Genomic DNA, 21,105 nt, shown 5'->3' on the forward strand with positions numbered 1-21,105 from the left:
AGCAACAGTGGTGAACTTTCTTCATTTATAGACAATTTGTCTTACCTTGGACTGATGATCGTCAAGGCATTTAGAGATACTTTTGTAACCCTTTACAGCTTTATGTAAGTCAACCATTCTTAATCTTGTGTCTTCTGAGATCTCTTTTGTTTGAGGCATGGTTCACATCAGGCAATGCTTCTTGTGAATAGCAAACAAACATTTCGTGAGTGGTTTTATAGGGCAGGGCAGCTCTAACCATCATCTCCATATCCCGTCTCAATGATTGTACTCCAGGTTAGCAGACTCTAGGGGTTTACATACTTTTTCCAGCCTACACTGTGAATGTTTAAATGATGTATTCAATATAGACAAGAAAAATACAATCATTTGTGCGTTATTAGTTTAAGCACACTGTGTTTGTCTGTTGTTGTGACTTAGATGAAGATCAGATCAGATTTTATGACCAATTTATGCAGAAATCCAGATAATTCCAAAGGGTGTTCACATACTTTTTCTTGCCACTGTACATGAACAGCCACCCTTACGGTAAAATACAACTGCTGACTTACTTGACTCCGAATCGATCCATGAACATGATGTGGTTTCTAAATGTCCTGTTCACGTCCAGATCTATCTGTTTGATTTCCTGGGAGAAGATTCTGGCTTGTTCCTTCATCCTCTGAAAATGTCAATTAAAACAACATATACATTTTCTAAATCCCTTGCACACTTCAAACATATTAGAGATAAATAAACAGCAACAGCACACTGTCCCCCAATTTTTTTTCTTCTTCAAAATCATAGATTCTACAGTATATAGGCAATATATTATTATATTAACTTTATATCAAAAGCCATAATCCCCTGTCAGTAAACCTCTCTTATTGTGTGATGTGCGTGTGATCTTTGTATCTCCATGTCAATGCCATTTGCTTGTTTTCATCCTACATACCGTTACATAGTCCTCTCTCTTTTTCAATCAATCAAAAACAATGTCAAATCAAATCAAGTCAAGTTTATTTGTCACGTGCGCCAAATACAACAGGTGTAAACTTTACAGTGAAATGCTTACTTACAGGCTCTAACCAACAGTGCAAAAAAGTATTAGGTGAACAATAGGTAGGTAAAGAAATAAAAACAACAATACATTTTTTTTTTAAAAGACAGTGAAAAATAACAGTAGTGAGGCTATATACAGTAGCGAGGCTATAACAGTAGCGAGGCAATATACAGACACCGATTAGTCGGGCTGATTGAGGTAGTATGTACATGTAGATATGGTTAAAGTGACTATAAATATATGATAAACAGAGAGTAGCAGTAGTGTAAAAGAGGGGTTGGCGGGTGGCGGGACACAATGCAGATAGCCCAGTTAGCCAATGTGCGGGAGCACTGGTTGGTCGGGCCAATTGAGATAGTATGTACATGAATGTATAGATAAAGTGACTATGCATATAAGATAAACAGAGAGTAGCAGCAGCTACTAAAAGAGGGGTGGGGGGGGCACACAATGCAAATAGTCCGGGTAGCCATTCGATTACCTGTTCAGGAGTCTTATGACTTGGGGGTAAAAACTGTTGAGAAGCCTTTTTGTCCTAGACTTGGCACTCCGGTACTTTTGCCATGCGGTAGTAGAGAGAACAGTCTATGACTGGGGTGGCTGGGGTCTTTGACAATTTTTAGGGCCTTCCTCTGACACCACCTGGTATAGAAGTCCTGGATGGCAGGCAGCTTAGCCCCAGTGATGTACTGGGCTGTACACACTACCCTCTGTTGTGCCTTGCGGTCGGAGGCCGAGCAATTGCCATACCAGGCAGTGATGCAACCAGTCAGGATGCTTTTGATGTTGCAGCTGTAGAACCTTTTGAGGATCTGAGGACCCATGCCAAATCTTTTTAGTTTCCTGAGGGGGAATAGGTTTTGTCGTGCCCTCTTCATGACTGGCTTGGTGTGTTTGGAACATTCTAGTTTGTTGGTGATGTGGACACCAAGGAACTTGAAGCTCTCAACCTGCTCCACTACAGCCCCGTCGATGAGAATGGGGGCGTGCTCAGTCCTCCTTTTCCTGTAGTCCACAATCATCTCCTTAGTCCTGGTTACGTTGAGGGATAGGTTGTTATTCTGGCACCACCCGTCCAGGTCTCTGACCTCCTCCCTATAGGCTGTCTCGTCATTGTCGGTGATCAGGCCTACCACTGTTGTGTTGTCTGCAAACTTAATGATGGTGTTGGAGTCGTGCCTGGCCATGCAGTCGTGGGTGAACAGGGAGTACAGGAGGGGACTGAGCACACACCCCCGAGGGGCTCAAGTGTTGAGGACATCAGCGTGGCAGATGTGTTGCTCCCTACCGTTACCACCTGGGGGGGGGGGTACGTCAGGAAGTCCAGGATCCAGTTGCAGAGGGAGGTTTTTAGTCCCAGGATCCGTAGCTTAGTGATGAACTTTGAGGGTACTATGGTGTTGAACGCTGAGCTGTAGTCAATGAATAGCATTCTCATGTAGGTGTTCCTTTTGTCCAGGTGGGAAAGGGCAGTGTGGAGTGCAATAGAGATTGCATCATCTGTGGTTCTATTTGGGCGGTATGCAAATTGGAGTGGGTCTATGGTTTCTGGGATAATGGTGTTGATGTGAGCCATTACCAGCCTTTCAAAGCACTTCATGGCTACAGATGTGAGTGCTACGTGTCGGTACTCATTTAGGCAGGTTGCTTTCATGTTCTTGGGCACAGGGACTATGGTGGTCTGCTTGAAACATGTTGGTATTACAGACTGAATCAGGGACATGTTGAAAATGTCAGTGAAGACACCTGCCAGTCACTATTATTAATCCTGCTGAATGTAGCAACGGGTGAATGGGAGTGGGGGTAGTTGTGAAAAGTAATGGTCCTATAAACATGAAATGGTCTTGGTGTATAACATTACAATATTTTGTGTTCAGTACGCTGGCTTCAGGCTGCAATATGTGGGGGAAGATTAGCACACTTCTATGTATGTTCATGTACTGTCTAAGTGCCACCAGAAAGTATTCACACCCCTTGACTTTTTCCACATTTTTCTGTGTTACAGCCTGAAGTTAAATGGATTCCAGTTTTATTTTGTGTCACTGATCTACACACAATACCCCATAATGTCAAAGTGGAATTAAGATTTTATAGATTTTTACACATTTATAAAAAAGAAAAAGCTGAAATGTCTTGAGTCAAAAAGTATTCAACACCTTTGTCAAGCCTAAATAACTTTGGGACTAAAGATTAGCTTAACAAGCTAGATAATAAATTGCATGGACTACCTCTGTGTGCAATAGTGGTGTTTAACATTTTTTCATGACTACCCCACCTCTGTACCCCACACATACAATTATCTCAGTCGAGCAGTGAATTTCAAACACATATTCAACCACAATGACCAGGGATGTTTTCCAATGCCTCGCAAAGAAAGGCACCTACTGGTAGATGGGTAAAGCAAAAAGAAGCAGCCATTGACTATCCCTTTGAACATGTTGAAATGACACTTTGTATGGTGTATCAATACACCACCGATCAGGGATTTCACCATGAGGCCAATAGTGATTTTCAACCAGTTACAGAGTTAAATGGCTGTGATAGGAGAAAACTGAGGATAGATAAACAACATTGGAGTTACTCCACAATATTAACCTAAATGACAGAGTGAAAAGAAGGAAGCCTGTACATAATACAAATATTCCAAAACATGCATCCTGTTTGCAATAAGGCACTAAAGTAATACTGCAACAAAAATATGGCAAAGAAATTAACTTTTGTTACTGAATACAAAGCATTATGTTTGGGGCAATCCAACACAACACATCACTGAGTACCGCTCTTCATATTTCCAAGCATGGTGGTGGCTGCATCATGTTATGGGTATGCTTGTCATTGGCAAGGGCTAGGGATTTTTTTGTTTTGGATAAAAATAAAAGGAATAGAGCTAAGCACAGGCAAAGCCCCTTTTCAACAGACACTGGCAGACAAATCCACTTTTGAGCAGGACAATAACCTAAATCGCAAGGCCAAATATAGACAGCATTGAATGTTCCTGAGTGGCCTAGTTACAGTTTATACTTGAATTGGTTTGAAAATCTATGGCGAGACTTCAGAATAGCTGTACTGTACACCAATGATCAACAACCAACCTCACAGAGCTTGAAGAATGAAGAAAAAAATAATTAATGGGCAAATATTGTACAGAGACTCACAGCTGTAATCACTGCCAAAAGGCGATACTAACATGTATTGATCTGGGGGCTGAATACTTATCTAATCAAAATATATCAGTGTTTTATGTTCCATTAATACTTTGACATTACAGAGAATTGTGTGTACATCACTGACAAAAAATGACAATTAAATACATTTTAATCCCACTTTGTAACAGAACAAAATGTGGAAAAAGTCAAGGGGAGTGAATACTTTCTGAAGACATTGTACCAATGGAGGGGGAGGAAAGGGACATTACCTTAACACCATTGTTGAATCACAGGGTATTTATCTCTGGCCAGGTATATGCTATTCAGTAATGTTGAAATGTTTTTTTGTTCATGTACATTGGCACATTCTGAAATATGATGATAGTCTCGGTAATATGTTTTCTGACCTTCCCCTGGTCGTATTCTCGCGGGGCAGAAATCTCAGAGACCAATTGGTACACTCTGATTTACCACCCCAAGATATTCCTGAACAACGTCTATTTGCGCCACTACTGGATGGAAATTACAAGTGTAATGGCTGTGCTCAATGCAATGGCACTTATAAATGTAGATCCTTCAAACACCCCCAAACAGGGAAATCTATCCCAATTAAAGGTGTTATTACGTGTTCCACTAAGGCAGTTATTTATCTTATAACTTGTCCTTGTGGTAAAAATTATGTGGGTAAAACAAAGCGTGAATTAAAAGTACGTATCTCAGAGCATCGTAGCACCATTAGGTGCAAAAACTTGACTTACCCAGTTGCGGCCCACTTTTTGGAAGCAAACCATTCGATTTCGTCTCTGCGTTATATTGGCATCGAACATGTCACCCTCCCGAGGAGAGGGGGTGACCTTGATAATTTATTGTTAAAACGAGAGGCTGCCTGGATCTTTAATTTAAAGACCCTTGCTCCCTTCGGTCTCAACATAGACTTTGATCTGAAGCCATTCTTGTGATTATTGTGATTTTGCCATTGTAATTGTTTGTTAGATACATTTTAGACTACAAATGCTATGATCGTATGCTATCCATTTGTTTGTCTTTTTGTATGTTCTTTGTATGCCATTTTTTAAAATATTTGAGTTAACCAATGATATTATGCCACACTTGGCCATGACTACAAACACCTGTGTGTCTCTTGACACTATATAAATGACTCATTTCGCAGTGTTTGTGATGATACCTTGATGAAGACAGCTTTGCTGTTGAAACGTTGGTTATTAAATTTTTGCATCTGAGCTCTTAGAGTGTGCGGCTTTCCCTTATTTTCATGTACTCTTACCATGTAGTGAACCTGGTTACTGATAGCGTAGCCTAGTACAATGACATCACTTTCCTGAGACCTGAAGTAGCAGTCGCCTTCAAATCATAACAACATGGTTTAGTGGCCCTGAGTGACCACTGGCTTTAGACTACAATGTGCTGGTTGGAGCACGGTATCAAATCCCACTGTTTAGAGTAGATGTTTGATGAACTAACAGTGTGTGTATGTGTGCGTGCGTGTTAGATACTGGGTACTCTCTTACCTCATACTTCCCCTCGTTCTCATTCTTCACCTTCTCCACATCCAGCATCAGGGCCCAGGCCTGGCCTCTCAGCTGCAGTGGGATACCCTTATACACACGCTTTACCATCTGAGAGGAGAGCAGTGGTACACACAAGGGAGACATGGGTTAGACAGGGGGAGTCAGGGGATGAACAAATGGGGGGTTGAGGCAGGAGTGTAAATGTTGAGTGAGCATTTCAGGCTAATATAAACATTTATAAACACAAGTGAAGGGTGTGGTGAGAGAGAGAGAGAGAGAGAGAGAGAGAGAGAGAGAGAGAGAGAGAGAGAGAGAGAGAGAGAGAGAGAGCGAGAGAAAGTGTTATTCTCACCCTGTCACTGTTCCTGTATTTATCCCATTTCTTCACCATGTTCAGCCATTTCTCCACCCTTTCAATTTCCAGGTTATTTTTCTGTCAGGGCGAAACAGAAATACATTTTCAACTAGGTAAAATGTTATGTATGCAAAATTAAAACACATTTACATTAACAAGAAAATAGCCTCACACTCAATGTCAACAAAACAAAGGAGATGATCGAGGGACTTCAAGAAAAAGCAGAGGGAGCAGCCCCCTATCCACATCGACGGGACAGTAGTGGAGAAGGTGGAAAGTTTTAAGTTCCTCGGCGTACACATGACGGACAAACTGAAATGGTCCACCCACACAGACAGCGTGGTGAAGAAGGCGCAGCAGCGCCTCTTCAACCTCAGGAGGCTGAAGAAATTCAGCTTGTCACCAAAAACACTCACAAACTTTTACAGATGCACAATCGAGAGCATCCTGTAGGGCTGTATCACTGCCTGGTACGGCAACTGCTCCGCCCACAACCGCAAGGCTCTCCAGAGGGTAGTGAGGTCTGCACAACGCATCACCGGGGGCAAACTGCCTGCCCTCCAGGACACCTACACCACCCGATGTCACAGGAAGGCCAAAAAGATCATCAAGGACAACAACCACCCGAGCCACTGCCTGTTCACCCCGCTATCATTCAGAAGGCGAGGTCAGTACAGGTGCATCAAAGCGGGGACCGAGAGACTGAAAAACAGCTTCTATCTCAAGGCCATCAGACTGTTAAACAGCCATCACTAACATTGAGTGGCTACTGCCAACATACTGACTCATCTCTAGCCACTTTAATAATGAAAAATTGATGTAATAAATGTATCACTAGCCACTTTAAACAATGCCACTTTATATAATGTTTACATACCCTACATTACTCATCTCATATGTATATACTGTACTCTATACCATCTACTGCATCTTGCCTATGCCGTTCGGCCATCGCTCATTCATATATGTTTATGCATGTATTCTCATTCATTCCTTTACACTTGTGTGTATAAGGTAGTTGTTGTGAAGTTGTTCGATTACTTGTTAGATATTACTGCATGGTCGGAACTAGAAGCACAAGCATTTCTCTACACTCACATTAATATCTGCTAACCATGTGACAAATACAATTTGATTTGAAGACGCATTTAAGCTATACAGTATAGTACAGTATAGAACACAGTACTTACAATGTTTCTTCTAAAACTACAACCAAACGAACTCCCTTCGTAGGATCATATAGAATATCACTTGACTTGAAAACCCGGTGTCCTGCCCCTACTGCTATGAGTGGCATGTGCTGGTTTGTACTGTATTGACATTTAAAATTGAGGAGAGCTCTAATTCTGCCCAGGGTTAAATGTGGTATTAATTTAATCAATCACGACCACATGACCGGTTCTAAGGCGAGAGGAAGCGTAGCTCCCATTCCAGGAGTGAGTGAGATGCCTAAGGATCAGCTTCGCCTTAGATGGATGCCTGGGACATGTGGCCCTAAGTTAGCGGGAGGGCGGCATGGATTGGCTAATACACACACACAGAGCACGCACTAAGCATTGGCACACTTCCACACACACACACACACACACACACACACACACACACACACACACACACACACACACACACACACACACACACACACACACACACACACACACACACACACACACACAGCTGCACAAGGAACATTACACCTCTATATGTTAGAGGTCACACTTGAAAGGTTAGTTAGTGGCTTCAGTACACCACCTAATGGAAACTGTAGTGTGTCTCTTTGACCCTTTTGATGCATATGTTGCATTTCCTCTTCTTACCTTCTCCTCGTGTGCACTAGGGGTTGGCAGCTCCTTGTCACTGTGGGAAAGAAATGGACAACATCGGTCAGATTCTGCCAGTCAAGCAATGTGTACAATACTGTACACACAAACCCAGTTTGACTTACTGCAGAAATCCGAAACGGTCAGTGACTCTGTAAATACTGTAGTCTGCATCCTCCCAGGAGTCAATGGCTATCCCCTCCTGTCTGCCCTGGAATAACACACAGACATAGACAAATCAGAAACAGCACACAGCCAAGGGACAACATGCAGTAAGTTGGCCTGTTGCTTTAAAATAGTTAATTCAAGTCAGACTTTGGGCCTTTGAATTGTAGCCACTGGGGAAAACACAACAAATGCTGTTCTCTAGAGAACAATACATTTGATTTTTAGTACAAGCGCATCACATCGCTGTGCCTGTCTCAAAGATGATACAAATGGATGCATTGTCTCTATCTATGCTGTGTTAAATCGTGGCCATTAGAACAGAAAATACCATTGCCATATGTACATTGGGGTGCAGATATTGCCCAAGGGGCAGAGGACAATTTTCTCTCAGGACTAGTCAATGGACTACATAGATGTGGCTAACTATTAGAAAGCATAGAAAACAATCAGAAAGCAGGTTGCGGGCAAAGAGAGATAGGGTCGATACATACAGCCTACAGAAACCACAGAAACCAAACCATGCCACCACAGACGAACGATCACAGCGATGACGCCCTGAGGGTACACTGCAAATGGTGTCAAGTGTGAGAAAGTGAGAGGGCTAAAAATAGGTCCTAGCGGATGACATTTGGGGGGAGAACGCAGAGAGAGGAAAGGGGGAGATGGGTATAATTAAACAGTGACAGGGAGATGAGAAGGAATATGTGGAAAGCAAGAGAGAGGGGGAGAGAGTGAGAGAGAGACACATGGTCAGAGAACATGCTTGGACTTTCCAATGTTCCTCCATGCATACACTACCGTTCAAACGTTTGGAGTTACTTAGAAATGTTCTTGTTTTTGAAAGAAAAGCACATTTTTTTGTCCATTAAAATAACATCAAATTGAAATACAGTGTAGACATTGCTGTTGTAAATGACTATTGTACCTGGAAACGGCAGATTTTTAATGGAATATCTACATAGGCGTGCAGAGGCTCATTATCAGCAACCATCACTTCTTTGTTCCAATGGCATGTTGTGTTAGCTAATCCAAGTTCATCATTTTAAAAGGCAAATTGATCATTAGAAAAACCTTTAGCAATTATGTTGGCACAGCTGAAAACTGTTGTACTGATTAAAGAAGCAATACAACTGGCCTTCTATAGACTAGTTGAGTATCTGGAGCATCAGCATTTGTGGGTTTGATTACAGACTCAAAATGGTCAGAAACAAATACATTTCTTCTGAAACTTGTCAGTCTTGTTCTGAGAAATTAAGGCTATTCCATGCAAGAAATTGCCAAGAAACTTGTACAACGCTGTGTACTACTCCCTTCACAGAACAGCGCAAACTGGCTCTAACCAGAATAGAAAGAGGAGTGGGAGGCCCCAGTGCACAACTGAGCAAGAGGACAAGTACATTAGAGTGTATAGTTTGAGAAACAGATGCCTCACAAGTCCTCAACTGGCAGCTTCATTAAATAGTACCCACAAAACATCAGTCTCAACGTCAACAGTGAAGAGGCGAAGATGCTGGCCTTCTAGGCAGAGTTGCAAAGAAAAAGCCATATCTCAGACTGGCCAATAAAAAGACTAAGATGGGCAAAAGAACACAGACACTGGACAGAGGAAGATTGGAAAAAAGTGTTATGGACAGACAAATCTAAATTTGAGGTGTTCGGATCACAAAGAAGAACATTCATGAGACGCAGAAAAAATTAAAAGATGCTGGAGGAATGCTTGACGCCATCTGTCACGCATGGTGGAGACAATGTGATGTCTGGGGTGCTTTGGTGGCGGCAAATTGGGAGATTTGTACAGGGTAAAAGGGATCTTAAAGAAGGAAGGCTATCACTCCATTTTGCAACGCCATGCCATACCCTGTGGACGGCGCTTAATTGGAGCCAATTTCCTCCTACAACAGGACAATGACCCAAAGCACAGCTCCAAACTATGCAAGAGCTATTTAGGGAAGAAGCAGTCAGCTGGTATTCTGTCTATAATGGAGTGGCCAGCACAGTCACCAGATCTCAACCTTATTGAGCTATTGTGGGAGCAGCTTGACCGTATGGTACGTAAGAAGTGCCCATCAAGCCAATCCAACCTGTGGGAGGTGCTTCAGGAAGCATGGGGTGAAATATCTTCAGATTAGCTCAACAAATTGACAACTAGAATGCCAAATGTCTGCAAGGCTGTAACTGCTGCAAATGGAGGATTATTTGACGAAAGCAAAGTTTGAAGGACACAATTATTATTTAATTAAAAATCATTATTTATAACCCTGTCAACATCTTGACTATATTTCCTATTCATTTTGCATCTCATTTCATGTATGTTTTCATGGAAAACAAGAACATTTCTAAGTGACCCAAAACTTTTGAACGGCAGTGTACCTAGGTTTGGCCTGGTGGACACCTGACTGTTTCTGCAATCAACAACACCATCAGAGTACCGGCCAGTCGGACGATTTTTTAAGGGATAATGTGGACCACCCAGACTTTCAATGTAGCAAATGTTTGCTTGCAGAGGACTACAGGGGCGAAGTGGCTACTCTTAGCAAACTAGTAGCGAAACTAGACAAGCTACTGGGGAATCCACGCCCGTTTACTTTTTCTTTCCCTTCTAGGAGAAAGCAGGACGCCACTCTGGCCTGGTGGAAGTGTCGCCGCCTTGTCGGCTCTCCACAGCCGACTGGCCGGTACTCTGCAGGGATCCCTCCGTGAAGGGGTCTCCCCCTTCCCTGGAGAAGGAAGCTAGTAGGATGCTCCTGGATGACTTGGGGGATGTTCCTGTTCTTGATCCTACCAACCAGCCATGGAGATATGTCACTAGCCGTGGAAGTCGAAAACAGCATTCTCTGGCAACGGGGGCCTCCATGGAGATGTTAAGCCCAGACCGGAGACAGACCAAAAACATCTTTGCCACCCTGGATCCAGGGGTTCCGGCGCTGTCTTCCCTTGGGGCTTCCGGTTTGAGATTGGATCCGGATGTACTTGCGTTTTCGTCTTCTGTTCTGTCTCCCTTTCCGGTGGATTCTACCTCGGGTTCAGATCCTCAGAGCTCTCACCCTCATCAGACCGTGAGGCTGTCTGAGACTCCGGCCCATTCATTATCCACAATGGATAGTACAACTGAAACGGGTCCATCGGGCCCCACCGCCCTTCGGTCCTCGAGGGGTTGGCAAAACCCTTGAGGCGAAAGAAAGGCCGAACTTCCTCAGCCATTGTACCAGCTGTCATCATCGGTAGTTCTACTGTAAGAAACATCTTGGTTCCCAGGGCAATCCTGGAGCACGAGTACAGAACATTACAAGGCAGCTTCCGACCATTCTACAACAGATGCCGTGAGCTGATACTGTCATAGTCCATGTGGGGTCAAATAACATCAGGAGGGCTAGCTCAGAAATTCTGAAAATGTATTTTAAAGAACTGATTCTAGCACTGAAAGATTACAAAAAGCGGCCAATTATTTCAGGTTCGGTACCATCAAAGGGCTGCGGGTGTGCAAGATTCAGCAGGCAACTGACATTACACACCTGGCTAAAAGATTACTGTAGATCTTTTGGAATCACGTTTATAGATAACTGGAAACAGAAGATTCTCTACAGCAGGTATTCCCAAACTGTGGTACGTGTAATATTTGTATAATTAAAAAATATATATAATAACTCTTCACATTTTCAAACAGTATATTTATGTTTTCCAACTGGGCTATACATTTGGGTGAGTTTTTTTCCCAATGTAACACAATGTCATATACAGGTAGTCTAGTCAAATAATTCACATCCAATCACATTAACCGATCACATCTCGTGGGAAACCTTCCCTTTTGCGCAGAGATTTAGAAACGAAACATGACAATTGGAAAAATAAGCCACAGGAGTTTTTTGAGCGAGAATAAAGACGACTTTCGAGTAGTAAGACATGTACAAAAGCATCCGATACCATTAATAAGAAGGGTCTAGAAGCGTCTTATAAGGTGAGCTACCGAGTGGCTAGGACAGGCAAGCCCCATACTATTGTGGATGACTTACAATGCTGGGGGAAAAGGTAAAAAAAACTATACAGACAATGACTTCACCAAACAACACTGTTCCATGACGCATCAGTGACATGGCAGGAGATGTTTTGAAACAATTGCAGCTTCGCATACAAGCCTATGAATTATATGTGTTACAGCTGGATGAGTCAACAGACGTGGCGAGCCTGGCACAGCTCCTGGCATATGCAGGTTACGTTTATGGGGCGTCCTCTTCTGCAAACCTCTGTAAAACAGGTCAACATGAGAGGATATTTTTTAAGTACTGGACAGCTTGTGACATCAAATGGACTTTGGTGGTCAAGATGTGTTGGTATCTGTACTGATGGCGCAAAAGCCATGACAGGGAGACATAGTTGAGTGGTAACTCGCGTGCAAGAAGTTGCTCCCGACGCCACTTGGGCACACTGCAGCATCCACCGAGATGCTCTTGCTGCCAAGGGAATGCCTGATAGCTTGAAAGATGTTTTGGACACTACTGTGAAAACTTTGTTAAAGCAAGGCCCCTGAACTCTCGTTTATTTTCTGCATTATGCAATAATATGGGCAGCGACCATGTAACGCTTTTACAACATACAGAAGTGCGCTGGTTATCAGGGGGAAAAGTATTCACACTTTTTTTGAATAGAGACGAGCTTAAAGTTCTTTACTGACCACCATTTTCACTTGTCTGACCACTGACCACTTGCATGACAGGTTTCTCACACGACTGCCCTATCTGTGTGATGTTTTTTCTCACCTGAATGATCTGAATCTAGGATTACAAGGACTCCGCAACTATTTTTAATGTGCAGGACAAAATTGAGGATATGATTAAGAAGTTGGAGCTCTTTTCTGTCTGCATTAACAAGGACAACACACAGGTCTTCCATCACTTAACTCAAGCTTACGGACAATGTCAAATGTGATATAGCGAAGCACCTGAGTGAGCTGGGTGCGCAATTACGTAGGTACTTTCCAGAAATGGACGACACAAACAACTTTCCAGTCCACTTAACGATATCTGAACAAGAGAGCCTCATCGAAATTGCAACAAGCTGTTCTGTGAAAATTGTATTTATTCAGAAGCTACTACCAGATTTCTGGATAGGGCTGCGCTCAGAGTTTAGTGCCTTGGCAAATCATGCTGTTAAGACACTGATGCCCTTTGCAACCACGTACCAATGTGAGAGTGGATTCTTGGCCCTCACTAGCATGAAAACTAAATACAGACACAGACTATGTGTGGAAAATGACTTACGTCTGAGACTCTCTCCAATACAACCCAACATTGCAGAGTTATGTGCATCCTTTCAAGCACACCCTTCTCATTAACCTGTGGTGAATTATTCAAAAATGTTGATGAACAAGTACAGTTTTATATGTAAGATGGCTAAATAAAGAGCAAAATTATTGATTATTATTATATTATTATTTGTGCCCTGGTCCTATAAGAGCTCTTTGTCACTTTCCACGGGCTGGGTTGTGACAAAAACTCACACCCATTGTCACGCCCTGATCTGTTTCACCTGTCCTTGTCTCCCCCCCCAGGTATTGCCCATCTTCCCCACTTATCCTCTGGTTTTTCTGTGCCAGTTCACCCACGACTGCGTGGCCAAACACGACTCCAACACCATCATTAAGCTTGTTGACAACACAACAGTGGTAGGCCAGATCACCGACATCGATGAGACAGCCTATAGGGAGGAGGTCAGAGAACTGGCAGTGTGGTACCAGGACAACAACCTCTCCCTCAATGTGAGCAAGACAAAGGAGCTGATCGTGGACGACAGGAAAAGGCAGGCCGAACAGCCCCCCATTACCATCGACGGGGCTGTAGTGGAGCGGGTCGAGAGTTTCAAGTTCCTTGGTGTCCACATCATCAACGAACTATCATGGTCCAAACACACCAAGACAGTTGTGAAGAGGGCACAACAAAACATTTTCCACCTCAGGAGACTGAAAAGATTTGGCATGGGTCCCCAGATCCTGAAAAGGTTCAACAGCTGCACCATCGAGAGCATCCTGACCGGTTGCATCACCGCCGGGTATGGCAACTGCTAGGCATCTGACCATAAGGCGCTACAGAGGGTAGTGCGTATGGCCCAGTACATCACTGGGGCCAAGCTTCCTGCCATCCAGGTCCTATATAATAGGCGGAGTCAGAGGAAAGCCCATAAAATTGTCAGAGACTCCAGTCACCCAAGTCATAAACTGTTTTCTCTGCTACCGCATGGCATGTGGGACCGGAGCACCAAGTCTAGGACCAAAAGGCTCCCCCAAGCCATAAGACTGCTGAATAATTAATCAAGTGGCCACTGGACTATTTACATTGACTGCCCCCACCCCACCCTCCCCTCCATTTGTTTTGTACACTGCTGCTACTCGCTGTTTATTATCTATGCATAGTCACTTCAACCCTACCTACATGTACAAATTAGCTCAACTAACCTGTACCCCAGCACACTGACTCGGTACCGGTACCCCCTGTATATAGCCTCGTTATTGTTATTTTATTGTGTTACTTTTTCAAATTTTTTACTTTAGTTTATTTGGTAAATATTTTCTATACATAATTTTAACCCATTTTATAAGAGATTCTCCAAAATGTAAATGTTCCAGGCATTTATATATAAACTCCAGTTGTGCTTTATCAAAAGACTTTTCAAAGTCCTGGCCTGGTTTCCCAGATTTTTCATAGTGTTCTATTGTTTCCAGTACTTGCCTTATATTATCTCCAATGTATCATCCATGTAAACAACCTGTCTAATTAGAATGAATAATGTCCGACAATACCTTTTTATTTCTATGCGCTATACATTTTGCTAGAATTTTTGCATCACACACTGAAGTGTAAGGGGCCTCCAATTTGTTTAAATGCACTGGATCTTTATATTTCCCACTTGTATCCTGTTTCAGTAATAATGAAATCAGACATTCTTGGTGAGTGTCTGATAATCGACCATTTATATAGGAGTGATTACAACATGCTAATAACGGTCCTCTGAGTATATCAACAAATGTTTGGTTTACCTCCACTGGTATGCCATCCAGCCCTGGAGTTTCCCGGACTTAAAGGCTTTAATTGCATCAAGAAGTTCCTCCTCTTTAATTTCACCGTCACAAGTCTTTCTGTATGGCTGTTAATGTTACATTATTAATAGAAAAAATCCATACAATTAGCTTCGGTTAGAGGAGATGGAGGAAACTGAAATGAAAATATATGCTTAAAGTACTTTGCTTCCTCTTTCGAAATATAATTTGGTGAATCATAGGTGACTCTGTCATTTGAAACAGGTTTCAGTAAATTATTTCTGGGAGCAATTCTATGTTGAAGATTTAAAAAGAATTTGGTGCATTTTTCCACATATTCCATCCAGTTTGCTTTATTATTATAATATATTCCACTTGAACTTTCTTGAATAAGTTCCTCCATTTCTTTTTGTTTTTCCTCTAACTTAATCTGAGCCTATATGGTACAATTTTTATTGCTATCTGTTCTGTTAGACCTTCCATGTCCTTTGTTAGTATGGACTCCTTTGACCTAAATTGCTTTTGTTTTAGAGATGAGTACTGAATTGCATGGACTCTAAAGGCACATTTAAATGTGTCCCATACAATAAGCGGATTTGCTGTACCTATGTTATGTTGAAAGAAATTCAGTAAAAAATTCTTGCAGGTCCCTTGGTGGAAGAGTAGGGTAACATCTCACAGCAAGAACTGGCAAATTTGGTGCAGTCCATGAGGAGGAGATGCACTGCAGTACTTAATGCAGCAGGTGGCCACACCAGATACTTACTGTTACTTTTGATTTTGACCCCCCCTTTTGTTCATGGACATATTATTCCATATCTGTTAGTCACATGTCTGTGGAAATTGTTCAGTTTATGTCTCAGTTGTTGAATCTTGTTTTGTTCATACAAATATTTACACATGTTACGTTTGCTGAAAATAAATGCAGTTGACAGTCAGAGGATGTTTTTTTTTTGCTGAGTTTATATATTTTCAAAGAAGCATGGACCATCATTATTTGGTCCGTAAGGGTTAATGAGCCATATCTGTTTATGGTCCAATAACATATTTTAGATCATCCCTCTACCATGCAGATGTATTTGGACAATTTGCACTTTCGTATCAAAATAACTGTTAATTAATATCATCACCCCTTCTGAGTTTCTTTGCCCATGGGAGAAGTATACAGTTGAAGTCGGAAGTTAACATACACCTAAGCCAAATACATTTAAACTCAGTTTTTCACAACGACATTTAATCCTAGTAAATACTCCCTGTCTTAGGTCAGTTGGGATCACAACTTTATTTTAAGAATGTGAAATGTCAGAATAATAGCAGAGAGAATTATTTATTTCAGCTTTTATTTCTTTCATCACATTCCCAGTGGGTCAGAAGTTTACATACACTCAATTAGTATTTGGTAGCATTGCCTTTAAATTGTTTAACTTGGGTCAAACGCTTCGGGTAGCCTTGCACATGCTTCCCACAATAAGTTGGGTGAATTTTGGTCCATTCCTCCTGACAGAGCTGGTGTAACTGAGTCAGGTTTGTAAGCCTCCTTGCTCGCACACGCTTTTCAGTTCTGCCCACAAATGTTTTATAGGATTGAGATCAGGGCTTTGTGATGGCCACTCTAATACCTTGACTTTGTTGTCCTTAAGCCATTTTGCCACAACTTTTGAATAATGCTTGGGGTCATTGTCCATTTGGAAGACCCATTTGCAACCAAGCTTTAACATCCTGAGTGATGTCTTGAGATGTTGCTTCAATATATACACATAATTTTCGTTCCTCATGATGTAATCTATTTTGTGAAGTGCACCAGTCCCTCCTGCAGCAAAGCATCCCCACAACATGATGCTGCCAGTGCTTCACGTGCTTCACGGTTGGGATGGTGTTCTTCGGCTTGCAAACCTCCCCCTTTTTCCTCCAAACATAACGATGTTCATTATGGCCAAACAGTTCTATTTTTGTTTCATCATACCAGAGGACATTTCTCCAAAAAGTATGATCTCTGCCCCCATGTGCAGTTGCAAACCGTAGTCTGGCTTTTTTAATTGAGGTTTTGGAGCTTCTTCCTTGTTGAGCAGCCTTTCAGGTTATGTCGATATAGGACTCGTTGTACTGTGGATATAGATACTTTTGTATCTGTTTCCTCCAGCATCTTCACAAGGTCCTTTGCTGTTGTTCTGGGAGTGATTTGCACTTTTCCCACCAAAGTATGTTCATCTCTAGGAGACAGAACGCATCTCCTTCCTGAGTGGTATGACGGCTGCGTGGTCCCATGGTGTTTATACTTGAGTACTATTGTTTGTGCAGATGAACGTGGTACCTTCAGGCGTTTGGAAATTGCTCCCAAGGTAGAACCAGGTCTACAATTTGTTTTCTGAGGTCTTGGCTGATTTCCTTTGATTTTCCCATGATGTCAAGCAAAGAGGCACTGAGTTTAAAGGTAGACCTTGAAATACATCCACAGGTACACCTCCAATTGACTCAAATTATGTCAATTTGCCTATCAGAAGCTTCTAAAGCCATGACATCATTTTCTGGAATGTTCCAAGCTGTTTAAAGGCACAGTCAACATAGCATATGTAAACTTCTGACCCACTGGAATTGTGATACAGTGAGTTATAAGTGAAATAATCTGTCTGTAAACAATTGTTGGAAACATTACTTGTGTCCTGCAGAAAGTAGATGTCCTAACCGACTTGCCAAAACTATAGTTTGTTAACAATACATTTGTGGAGTTGTTGAAAAACAAATTTTAATGACTCCAACGTAAGTGTATGTAAACTTACGACTTCAACTGTATTTCACCCCCCCAGTCCATTTTCCACTCACCTTCATCTAAAATTTTGAATGAGTTTCCTGTAAACAATATATATTATATTCCCTCTCTTTGAGCCTGGTAAATATTCTTCTTCTTTTCTTATTATCTGCTAAGCCATTACAATTAGAACTGGCTATACTTATTTCACCATTTACCATAATGAGATACAAGTTTCAAATCTATTCATCATCAACACTTTTTGTGTACACTTGTAGTATACACATCTCAGTGCCAGAGGCGTCACTGCAGTTCCTGGTTCGAATCCAGGCCATGATTGGGAGTCCCATAGGGCGGCGCACAATTGGCCCAGCGTTGTCCAGGTTTGGCCGGGGTAGGCCGTCATTGTAAATAAGAATTTGTTCTTAACTGACTTGCTTAGTTAAATAAAGTTTTTTTTATCATTAAAAAGTACCATAGTGATTGTGTCCATATAAGCTGTACCATGATATTTGCATTGCTACTAAGTAACCCTCCAATTGTTCTCCACTACTCCACCCGCCAAAGCCCCTCCAAGTTGGGTTGTCATCCCAGTGACCGGCAGACCACCCCCATCCCCCCAGATCCCTAGGCCCTCGAAAGGCCAGGACCCATCCTTCGAAAAGAGCACACAGTGCCACCCGCAGAACAGAAGCAGATTAACAGCTAATAGTATTCCCAATGCTCTCATCTCAATTTGATTTATATATAGCTATTACAAAAAAATATATATTCAAATATCTTGTGTATCTTAATTTGCATAATTTACAATTAATATGCGTAAAAATGTCAGCATTTTATGCAAAGGATTGTTACCTATAACCAGGATTGCCATAGCATTACATGACATTTTTGTCAAGCAATTATTATTTTAGCAAACAATTATTGTGATTCATCCTATATTGTCCCTAACATTCTTAACCCCTTGGAACAGATGTTGTGAATTGTTAGAAACTACTGCACTGTTGGAGCTAGGAACACAAGCATTTCGTTACACTCACAATATCATTTGCTAAATATGTGTATGTGACCAATAACATTATATTTTATCTACATTTGTTTAAGCTGTTTTCTAGTGACATTTATTTGATACATCCATAACAATGAGCTAATGATGCGCGATTTCACCTGGCTTAGAAAATGTGCTCTCTCGTCAGGACACTGTTGTTTAGAGGAGCTAGGCAACAACACAGCTAACACAATCATTTCAAACTGAAGCTGGCAAAATACTGCAAACTAGTTGTTATTGTTTCATTTGACCTGTTTTTTATTTATATTTATTTGTATATATCCATAAAACTGATGCTGATTCATGATTTCGACTGGCTGAGAAAAGCTGCCTGCCTGTCTGTCTCATCCCGACTTCCAACTCTTGACACATTCATTACTATGCAACAGCTGGAGATCAAATTTGAATACTGAAACAATGTTGCAAATGTCAGAGAGACAGACAGCAAGGTTTATACAAATCTCCGCTGTTGAAAAATAAATGTTAGTCTAAAAGAAATGTAACATAAAGTCTACATGCTTTTTATAGTGGAGATAAAGTTTATAAATTGCCTGGCTGGGCTGATAAGACAGTGGATTGTGCAGTCAGATGGAACAGAGTAAATAGGCATTTTAAAGTCATAGATTTAACTTATGGAATAGACACCGGCTGGAATGCAGTTTTAACCAATCAGCATTCAGGATTAGACCCACCCATTGTATAATTAAGCATGAGGGGGTGTGGTATATGGCCAATATACCACGGCTAAGGTTGTTCTTAGGCATCACAGAGTGCCTGGACACAGCCATTAGCCGTGTTATATTGACCATATACCACAAACCCCGGAGGTGCCTTATTGCTATTATAAAATGGTTACCAACGTAATTAGACCATTAAAAATAAATGTTTTGTCATACTCGTGGTATATGGTCTGATATTCCACGGCTGTCAGCCAATCAGCATTCAGGGCTTGAACCACCCAGTTTATAATATGTCATAACCTTGTTTGGCAAGACAACATCAAAGGGCAGCCAAGTTGTTGTCTTTGCCAAACAGAAACAGAAATCCATCTGCACCTTACATTAAACAGAACACCCATGTTGAATTGCACTAAAAACATGGTGTCTGTACTGTCACCACCTGAGGTCTGAGACAGTGTGCGCTTCTTCTGTTCCGAAGTCAAATACCACATAGACAGTAGAATCCTACAGACAGACAGAAATCAGCTGATTTCTGTTATGGTTCAGTAGCTGAGAGAGACCATGGTGTAATTGATTGCTATGGTCTAGCTATGGCTGTTGTCACAGGTGTTGCTAAGGCCAGACAGGGTCCCCTCTACAGATGTAGGATCTTAATATGATCACCCTATTGCAGGATAACTTTCCTGCAATGCAACATATGTTTACTTGTAGTGTATTTAGGGTTAAAAAAGGCTTCTAAAGTTTGTCTTTCAACTTTGAAATATCAGACTTAATTTTCCCTTACAAAAAATGTATCAACCCTACAAAAATATCCTTATAACTCACATTTTTTGTTGCTGCAGGATTATTTTTCCTTCTGTAGCAAACTGGCTCAAATTAAGATCCTATATACAGTATGTTCTCATGTCTTGTTGCCTGTGAGCTAAATTTAACTCTGTCTCATTCCTACTCGCTCTCTCTTGCTATTTCGAGTGTCAACTCTATCTCATTGGCTGTAGTTCTCTCTCTCTCGCTCTCCCTCCCTCCTGCACTTTCCAGTGTCAGTGTGTCTGCTGACACAAATTTGAAGAGGAGACACTGTCAGACAGATATTGCTAGGGTAATTTGGATCGCTTGAAGTTCATGACCTCTAGTTTGTACTAAATAGACCGCATAATCTATCATTTTGTAATGTATACGTCTATAGGTTTTATAGAATTAACAACATACAGCACAGATAGGCCCACGTCATCACTCTTACACTATGATTGTGTTTGCCTGGCAACTGTTACTATTTTAGCTGCACATGTGTGTCTAAATCTCCTCAACATCACATTATATTATATAATCATTTTCTGTTACACAACAAACCACAAGCATGCTATTAGGCTTCTTTAACAACCCACACACACAACGCTTAGCAACACACACACACATTCAAATTCGGTTTCTCTTTCTGATCCCTCTTAGAGCGACGGTCACTCTTTTTAACAACACGCTCAAAGAAGTGTGAACTCTTCCTCCTGTGTGAACAGATGGACAACACACAGTCAGATGGGATAACT

The 21,105-nt window shown here is 41.6% G+C and overlaps 1 protein-coding gene across 4 annotated transcripts in view; it reads right to left on the reverse strand.

The window, feature by feature from the left end:
- The window catches only part of LOC115202834 (USP6 N-terminal-like protein), a 34,219-nt gene that overhangs the window by 7,272 nt on the left and 5,842 nt on the right, over window positions 1-21,105 (reverse strand). For 3 of the 4 annotated variants that reach the window (XM_029766897.1, XM_029766895.1, XM_029766896.1), the window contains 6 exons: window positions 20,976-21,063; window positions 8,018-8,103; window positions 7,890-7,929; window positions 6,070-6,150; window positions 5,718-5,825; window positions 552-661 (listed from right to left, as the gene is read on the reverse strand). In XM_029766897.1, the coding sequence (XP_029622757.1) occupies window positions 552-661; window positions 5,718-5,825; window positions 6,070-6,150; window positions 7,890-7,929; window positions 8,018-8,103; window positions 20,976-21,063 (513 nt within the window). The remainder of the gene's footprint in view (window positions 1-551; window positions 662-5,717; window positions 5,826-6,069; window positions 6,151-7,889; window positions 7,930-8,017; window positions 8,104-20,975; window positions 21,064-21,105) is intronic. The other variant, XM_029766898.1, reaches the window with a different exon arrangement.

This window comes from Salmo trutta, chromosome 12 (assembly GCF_901001165.1).
Source record: "Salmo trutta chromosome 12, fSalTru1.1, whole genome shotgun sequence".
NCBI lineage: Eukaryota > Metazoa > Chordata > Actinopteri > Salmoniformes > Salmonidae > Salmo > Salmo trutta.